The 8,496-nt window shown below is 60.3% G+C and overlaps 1 protein-coding gene across 2 annotated transcripts; it reads right to left on the bottom strand.

Annotated features, from left to right (window-relative positions):
• Positions 1-2,206: 2,206 nt before the first annotated feature.
• GBGT1 (globoside alpha-1,3-N-acetylgalactosaminyltransferase 1 (FORS blood group)) lies at positions 2,207-8,470 on the bottom strand. 2 transcript variants are annotated; one of them, XM_023536544.1, is made up of 6 exons: positions 7,964-8,470; positions 7,113-7,199; positions 5,238-5,288; positions 5,119-5,154; positions 4,454-4,588; positions 2,207-3,511 (listed from the first exon to the last, which is right to left on the bottom strand). In XM_023536544.1, the coding sequence occupies exons 1-6, from the start codon at positions 7,969-7,971 to the stop codon at positions 2,827-2,829; spliced, it is 1,002 nt and encodes a 333-aa protein (XP_023392312.1). In that variant the 5' UTR covers positions 7,972-8,470; the 3' UTR covers positions 2,207-2,826. The 2 variants fall into 2 exon arrangements, with proteins under 2 accessions (XP_023392312.1, XP_011368308.1); XM_011370006.2 differs by lacking the exon at positions 7,113-7,199 and having other exon boundaries at positions 7,964-8,467.
• Positions 8,471-8,496: the final 26 nt, after the last annotated feature.

Here is an 8,496-nt window from a genome sequence, read left to right as displayed (position 1 = left end):
AGCTGGGCGTCCTGTCCACGGCCGGGCGCGCACACGAGCTGCGCGGGCCCGCGGACAGCGCGTGTACGTGAGCCCCGCCTTGCTGCGCGCGCGCAGCTCACCAAAGACTCGGTGAACGGTGGGTCCCAAGAGTCTTCTGCCATCGCCGCCTGGTGTGTGCCCAAACCCAACAAGGCGCAGTCTGCCGGGTGGTGGGTGTGGGGGTGGAGACCCGGAGACGGGGGAGTCCCTGCTTATACACCCCACCCTTTCGTCCTGGTCCCCATATGCCAGTTGCAGGGGCAGCTCCAGGAATGGCTGGGGTCAGGAGGACTTGAAAGCAGCAGCGGAGGAGGCAGTGGACACTGAGTGCAGGCAGGAAGGTCAGGCTGCCCCTTCGGACACCTCTACACCCCACTCCCTTTTCTTCCTGGCAGGACCCGGGGACACGAGGTCCAGCCTGTCCCTGGCTGCAGCCTGGCTGGAGTAAGAGCCAGCGGAGGAGGGGGCCCCACCCCCAGGATGGCCGAGTGTTGGGGGTAGCTCCTGTAATTGGGGAGACCCTTGGGCACTCAGTGCTTTCACCCCACTTTACGGATGAGCAGCGGCCCCAGCACTTAAGGTCACTCAGCTCTGAGGGACCACGTCCAGCCGTGATCGGGGCCTCAGAATCATTGCTCTTCGCCATGCCTGGGCCTGGCGCTGACCGTCAGGGGCCTGTCCCTGTATCCGGGCTCCCCGGCCAGGCGACCTCCTGAGTCCACGCGCTTTGGGTCCCTTCATGTCCCTGCTCTGATCCCCAGCACACCCTCCCAGGGTCACTGACCCCATCTTCAGTGGAGGAAACGGAGGCCCTGAGAAGTCACCACAAGAGCTTGCCTGTCACGGGGCTGTGACGTGGCCCAGCTGTGGGTTTGAGCGCAGGTCAATCTACCCCCAAAGGCTGTGCTTGTGCAGGAGCTCGAGGTGGTGGCCAATGAGCCCAGCCTTGTATTTGTAATTCTATTTCTTAAGTAACTGCAATTTAAAAACTTCAGAGCCCCTGGCAAGACTGGTGCCCATAGCTCAGATCCGGTTGGGTTAGCCAGGCCCGGGGGCTGCTGGGACTGCCGACATCCCACCTCCCACTGTGGGTCAGGCTTCTTCCCACCCACGGGGCATCTTAGCCCAGGCCTTCAGCTTCTTTTAGAGAAGTAGCCTGGACCCTGGTTTGGTTCCAAGAGTTGGGTCCCATCACCCACTTTTGCCTGAGGGTCACACCTTAGGATGGGGACCAGAGTCAGCCTTGGTCCTAGGGGGCTTGGGCCAAGGCTCATAAAGTTTCTCAGCTGGGTCTGGGAGACCCTGGGCCAGAACCTGGGCTGGAAGTGAGGCGGGGTCTCCCTTCTCCTTGGCAAGGCTTGACCTTCCCTGATCTCCACATCAAGGGGTCTCTTCCTGTGCCAACCTGGAAGCTCCTTAAAGGCAGGGCCTGCTCCTTCCTCCCCTGGGGCAGGCTTGGCCCCTCACCCCCCAGGAAGCACCCTGGGGCCCCTTCCTGACTCGTTCCCTCCAGCTCGGGCCGTCTGCTCACAGTGGTCACTCGGTCTGCCTGCCTGACCCTTGCGGTCACCAGCCAAACCACATGGCGCAAGAGGAGTGGGCTCGGGGCTGGCGCCCAGCTTTGCCAGGAGTGGCCAGGTTGGTGGTGGTGGGGGGGGTGCTCATCTCAGCATGGCCAGAGCGCACCCTCCATCTCCCTTCTGCACCAAAAACGCTGCTGTTCCCAGGGGAGGGGACCCTGGGCCACTGAACCCTGGACTCGCCCCCACCCCAGGGAGACGGAACTGCTGTGGCACTCTAAAGTCCTGCGGGGGCCACGCTGGTGAGGCTGCCCTCCGCAGCCCTCTGATTCCGGGCCTGAAGCATGCCCATCAGTGGCCTCAGAGGGCCAAGGCTGACCCGGATGCAGGAAGGACACAGGAGGACCAGCAGACACGTTCTTCGTGTGCTCAGGGCCCTAGCCCACAGGACACGGGGCTGACGTGTTCTGCTGCATCCCTTCACTCCGCTGGGAGAACATCCCGCAGCACGCTGCCGCCTCGCGCAGTCTCCCAGGAGACCGGGGATGGAATCCCGTCTGTCGTAGCAACCAGTTTCAGCCCAGGTGTCCTAGAAAACTCTATCTTCCCTCCCCCACCCCAGGCTGCCTGTACCCGCCGTGGCTGGCGGCACACACACTCAGACGTGCGGGTGAAAGCCCCCCATTAGGGCCTAGCATGTGCCAACTTTATTCAAACTGCCCCAACTCTCTTAAGAAGGGGGCAGTGAGGGCCAGGGAGGGTGGTCGCCATGGGGCGCAGCTGGACTGACAACCAGAGAGCCCAGGCCCACGTCGCAGGCTCACCCTCGGGTCCTGAGTGAGGCAGTGGCACCCCGTGCACGACACCGGAGCCCTGCAGCCAGAGCAAAGGCATCCAGGATGTCTTTCGCACCAGCGTGTTGGGCAACTTGAAGGGCAACAGGCAGCAAGAGAGAGCAGAGGTCAGAGGTGGCAGGGCAGGCACTGAGTAGGGCCAGACTGCAGAGCCGGCCTGAAGGCACATGGTCTGGGGGGCCCTGCGCTCTCTACTGCCGCTCTCCCCTCTCCCACCCCACCTGACCCTGCAGCTGGCCATCTCTGCCCTGCGGGCACAGCCCTGTGCGGCTTGCAAAGGCCCGTCCACGCCCCCCTGCCAGGTGGACTCTCCTGACAGACTGAGGTAGGTGGCACAGGGCCGGTCTCAGCTAAGGCTGGAGCGGTGAGTCGCTAGGGCGAGCTGGCTGCGGGGCTTGGGGTCCCCGTCCCCGGCAGCCCCTGCTCCGCTGTCAGCTCCTCAGCCAGTCGCTGTCCTTGTCCAGCGTAGAAAAGCGGATCAGCTTCAGGCTAGGTGGCTGGGGCTTCTTGTCATCCCAGAGGTATTCGGGGGACAGCACCTTGGAGGGCTTGTGTGAGATGAAGCGGCGGTTCAGGTGGCTCTCCTCCTGCCAGGCTGCCATGATGCCGTTGGCCTTGTCCGCCAGGATGCCCATGTGGCAGCCCCTGGCAAACTCGTACACCCTGGCCACCCGCCCCCCAAAGACCGCCCCGCCATAGTAGAAGTCCCCCTCGCCGTCTGCGACGAAGGCGGCAGACACAGGCCTGCGCTCGTAGGGGAAGTGCCGGCGGGACACAGCGTAGTAGCCGGGGTGGATGGCGGCCACCAGGTCTCCCAAGGTCTCAGGGCCCCACGGGTTCCGGAACACCATGTCCACGTCCAGGCAGAAGAGGTAGTCCACCTCCCGGTGCGCCCTCCTGGCGATGTGCTGGCTGATGGTCTCCATCCGGCGCGTGGAGATCTCCTCCCAGCGGGCGTGCTTCTGGATGGGGATGACGCTGAGGTGGCGGCCGGCGCCCAGCGGGACCCGGGGAACGGCCGCGGGGTCGTCGGTGAAGATATAGTAGTGCACCCGGTAGCCGTGCATGAAGAACTGCTCCGCCGACTCCAGGAAGTGCTGGAGGAAGCAGGTGTACCTGGCGATGGCAACCTGTCAGCCGCGGCAGCCCCAGGCCTGGCTGGGACCCATGTGGGCTGCCGCCACACGGGGCGTGGGGCCCGGAGTCAGCCCGGCTGCGTCCACCTCCCAGCACCCCACTTTGAGGAGTCACTCAGGTCTGCCCCCGGGGTCGCTGTCTGTCAAATGCCCACGATCGTAACACCGACCTCCTAAGACCGTCACAAGAATGGTACTCGGCGACAATTCTTACATGCGCAAAACGACCTAAATTTCCCGAGCACTTACTAAGTGCCAGGCGTGTTCTAAGGGATTCTTATCTTCTCTGAACCTCAGAAACTTGCTAGAAGGCAGGCGCCATACTCCCCGCTTCCTCGGCAGAGACGCCGAGGCTCAGAGAGAGGGGAGGAGCCGGGAAGCCGTGAGTGGCTGCATCCAGGGAAGGTGAGCGGTGTGGGGGCCGGGGGCTCAGGGCAGGGACCCAGAGGGAGGCCACCAGGGGTGGCTCCTATAGGAAAGGCCAGGTGGGGTCAGGGAGGAGAGGGGGAGACAGGGAAAGGCAGGGAGCAGGCAGGCCCGGGGCTGGGAAGAGGGGGCCCCGAGGGCGGGCCTGCCTGTGGCCTGGCCATGGAGTCCTAGTCACGTGCGGTGGTTTGGGGTTTCCAGTCCTGTCCGGGCTGCTCAGGGGAAGCAGAAAGGGGTGAGGGGGCGAGGAGGGCCCCGACAAAGGCTCCTGTCGATCAGTCCCCTGAGCTGCCACACCAGGGCCAGACCCTGGCCCTCCAGGGAGCCCTCTGCTCACCACCGCACCCTACTTCCTGCCTTCCCCCTGGGTGGGACCTGGTTTGGGGCCTTCCTGGAGCCCGGACGGGGTCCTGTGTCCAGCTCCTGCCTCTCCCCAGACTGTAAGCTCCAGTGGCTTGAGAGAATACCCTCTCCCCCCGCCCAGCTGGCCACTCACCTCCCCACAGCAAATACTGTGAGCCCGATGGTCAGGTTCAGCGGCTGGTACATGTGCCGCAGGAGCTCCGGGTCAAAGGTCCCCTCGGAGACGATGGGCGCCAACCAGGGTGTGAGGGTCAGCAGCTCTGTGGGGCTGGCAGCAGGGGAGGCCGCGGGGGCTGAGACCCTTCCCTCGTCAAAGCCTCGGTCTCACCCTAGCCCTGCCTCCCACGCTGTGTGACCCCGGCAGCCTGGTCCCTGTCCCTGGGCCTCAGTAGCCTCAGGTGTAAAGTGGGGACAATGACAGCCAGTTCCCAGGATGGTCGACAGGACCGGGAGTTATTGCATGTCGGCTGTCCGGGGGAGCCTGGCACGTCTGGTACCGGCTAAGTGCCTAATAAACGGGGTTACCAACATCGTCACCATGAGGGACCGAGCGCCTGCTATGCAGCAGGCACCATGCTGTGTGGCCTCCTGTGAGGTGGGTGCTGTCCGCCTGTGCGGAAGTGCAGAGCAGCTGGGTGACCCGCCCGAGGTCACACAACTAGTGACAGAGCCGACTGGAGCCCAGGCTACGTGGACCACAAGGCCACCTGGTACCTCTATTCCCCCAACTTATAAGTCAGAGCTCTGTCCCCCCATCTTCCACTCCGGGTCCCCCTCCATGCTGCACCCGACGCCTACCTCTGCTCCAGCAGCTTGGGCTGAGGGTACTGTGACCTGCAACGGAGAAGGGCCAGTGGTGAGGGCAGGCGGCCCTCACTGCGGGGGCCCCACAAGCGGGGAGAGGACAGTCTGCTTACTGTGCCACTGGCTGGAACGGCTTCTCCTCCTTGTACTGCAGCTTCATGTTGCTGGTGGGCAGAGACGAGAAACAGCCATTAGCGCGAGCTGTTAGTGGAGCTGAGATTAAGCCGACGCCCCCACGGGGCAGCCCCCTCCCCCCACCCCTAGGTTCCAGGCAGATTCCCTCAAACCTTCCCACTGCTCCGCTCACTCTGCAGGCCTGGGCCCCCACAGACGCGGTCTGTCCAGGGTCACCGAGCGGTGGCATAGCGAGTCCGACCTGTGGCCGTTTGTCTCCAAAGCTATGCTTTCCCACACCTCTTGGGTGGAAGGTTGGAGAAACCCCCAAAGACCGGTGAGCCCAGTTCTGCCAGTTCCTGGCCTGAAGGCCTTGGAAGAGTGACTTAACCCGAGCCCACGAGCCCACGGTGATGGCCAGTTGTCAAGCAAACACCAATCGAAGTGCGGTGAAGGCGTTTTGCAGGTGTGACTAACGTCTGCACCAGCTGACCATGCAAAGATTACCCTGGATCATCTGGGTGGGCCTGATTTACCAGTCCAAAGGCCCTGGAAACAGAACCGTGGGGTCCCTGAAGAGGACATTCTGTCGGTGGACAGCAGCGTCAGCACCTGCCCTCCCTGACGGAGGCCCGCCGCCCCCACGAGCGACTAGGGCCGTGTCCAGCTTTCTACCTACCTACCAACTGGGCACCTACCGACCTGCCTGTTTCCCTCCCTCCTGCCGGTTCTGTCTCTTTAGTGGAGCCCTGACCGATGCACCCACTTTTCCTCATCTATGAAACAGGTGACTGTCCTTAGAGCTGCCGTGAGAACAAAATCAGGGATGAGGGTCGGAGGCCTCAGCCCACTGCCAGCAGCCTGTGCGGTGAGCCTCACTCACGTCAACCAAGGCCACCCCGGGTGGAGAAGTCACAAGGGGGTCCCCGAGGAAGGAGAGAGCAGGCTGTACAAAGTCTCCGGTTCTGCCACCATCTGGCCCAGACCCCTGGGGCCCGACATTTGACTCCCCGGGAGTTACAGACCCCTCGCCCTTAAAAAAAATGAGACAATAAAACCTTCTGCATAGAGCCGCTCCCCAGCGGGTAGAGCTGGGGCACAGAGAAGGGGAGGCGTGCCCACGGCCACCAGGGAGCAGCTCTGGGAGAGGCCTGCTGTAGGGCTCTGACCACCTGAGGACGCGGAAGGAATTCCCGAATGAATGGAATGAATTCCATTCATTCGGGAATTTTCAATATGTCGCATACGATGGGACGGCTTAAGCCTGAGTTTTCCCAGCATCTTTCAGTCTATGCTTGTTTGTGTGTGTGTGAAATCTACGTGACAAAGACTTACCATTTTGACTGTTTTTAGGCGCACAGCTCAGCGGGGTTAAGCGCACGCACATCATGCTGCAGCCACCCCCACCCTCCGGCTCCAGAACTTTCTCATCTTCCCAAACTGAAACTCTGTCCCCATCATACTCGCGCTCCCCCAGCCCCCGTCACCACTGTTCTACCTCTGTCTCTGAGTCTGACCCCTCTAGGGGTCTCAGTAACTGGAATCACAGAGTATCTGTCCTTCTGTGATCAGTCTGTACTCTGCAATCAATGATTTTTTAAAGTCAATCCATCGAATCGACCCTCTGCCCTAGTTTCGCACGGAGAAGCACATTTCAGGTCCCCGCTCAGAAAGTGACAGCTCTTGGCAAAGGCTGTCAGAAGGGAGGACGCTGGCACCGGTCAGCCCGGCGTCCCACACTCCCTAGCGACGGCCCCTCCAGTCCCCACAAGGCCAGAGTTCTCCAGCTGCCTGAAAGGGTTGGACATAACCTGCACAAGCCACAGGAGGGCGCTAGCCAAAAGAACGTCACTTTTCTAAACCTCTGAGCGTACATAAGACACCTCAAGGACCAGAAGAAATCCAAACGAAGAGGCTTCGAGACGTGACCGTCGAACACAAACAGAACCTCCAACTTCAATCTATGAGAAAAACAGCTTGGTAGAATCGAAAGACAGACTGGAAAGGAAAAAAAAAAAAAACGTAGCAAGTCTGCTCTGCCAAGGGCGATGACAGAGAACGGCACAGGCCAGAGAGGAGGAGGCCAAGCTGGGCGGCCAGGAAGAGGAGATTCAATCGGGGGGCGGGGCGGGGGGGTGGAGGGGAAGTGAAGGGCTGGGAGGGGAGGCTGGGAAGGAATCAAAGAAATGAAATTTAAACCAAAGAGATAGCATTTCCCATCTCTCGGATCGGCAAGGTGGTTTGGTGTTACTTTTTCTAGTTTCCAGTTTGTTTTCTGCTTCCTTCTCGTACGTCCAGCAGTGGCCCAGGGGCAGTGCCGCGGGGTTTGTGGGGATGTGGGTGTGTGGGTGCCCTGATCCTTCTGGAAAGCAGCCTGACAAGATGGACCAAGAACCTGTCCATGTCCTCTGGCCAGGGGACAGAAAGACCCAACGGAAAGACCTTTCAGATGGAAAAGCTTTACGTCCAGAGCTGCTCATTCAAAAACGACGTTAGAACCCCGAGAAACTGGAAACAACCTAACTTCCCAAATTTAGGTGGGAAAGAGGTTCAAGGATTTTGACCCGACCCCTGGGTGGAATAAAATGGCAGTCACCATGGAGAGTACGGACACACGCCGAGACATAAAGCCACTTCTGGGAAACAGGATAAAAATCGTAAAGACATTAAGATCACGACAAGTTTCGGTAGGAAGCTAGTAAATATAACCGAGTAAATGCACTACCTGTTCATTTAGAAAGTGCGGTAAACAAGCCAGCTACAGACTGCGGAATTGGACCATAACTCAGATCGGCGAGACCCGAGAGGGTTTTTCCTTCATCTTTCCTGCTTTCCCACTTCCTAATATCCTGTTTTTAGAATGATAATAAGGCACGCCTCGTTAATTAGTAGTCTGCAACCCACATTTTAAACTTTCCTTTAGCCGTCACGAAGCCCCTTGAGACTGTCCCATCGGATTTTTTCACTCTTAACCGATGCGTCATTTTGGGAAGACTTTGGTCGCATGTTAATTTGTTTCTTGAATCCACATAGAACTGAGCAAAATGGCCAAGTCCTAAAAGCACTATTTACTGAGCACCTACTACGTGCCAGGTGCTACTCCAGGCTATTTACAGGCATCGACCCACTCCAAGCCCCCAGTGGGCCGGGAGGGGCACCTCCGCTTTCCCACTTTACAGATGCAGCAAGTGAGGCTTGGAGCTACGCGACACGCTCAAGGCCCGCTGTGGAGGGGACGGTGCAGGGACACCCGAAGGT

Source organism: Pteropus vampyrus, unplaced genomic scaffold, assembly GCF_000151845.1.
Source record: "Pteropus vampyrus isolate Shadow unplaced genomic scaffold, Pvam_2.0 Scaffold158, whole genome shotgun sequence".
In the NCBI taxonomy this organism is placed as follows: Eukaryota; Metazoa; Chordata; class Mammalia; order Chiroptera; family Pteropodidae; genus Pteropus; species Pteropus vampyrus.
Note: the sequence above shows the minus strand (reverse complement) of the source record. Positions and strands in the feature narration are given on the sequence as shown.

What these genes read in the sequence shown, in the direction of transcription:
- GBGT1 (XM_023536544.1), bottom strand. An exon ending in TGGTCCTTGAGGTGTCTTAT is followed by an intron (nt 5,289 to 7,112) that starts GTACGCTCAGAG and finishes TCTGCCCACCAG; the next exon opens with CAACATGAAGCTGCAGTACA. An exon ending in CCGTTCCAGCCAGTGGCACA is followed by an intron (nt 5,155 to 5,237) that starts GTAAGCAGACTG and finishes TCTCCGTTGCAG; the next exon opens with GTCACAGTACCCTCAGCCCA.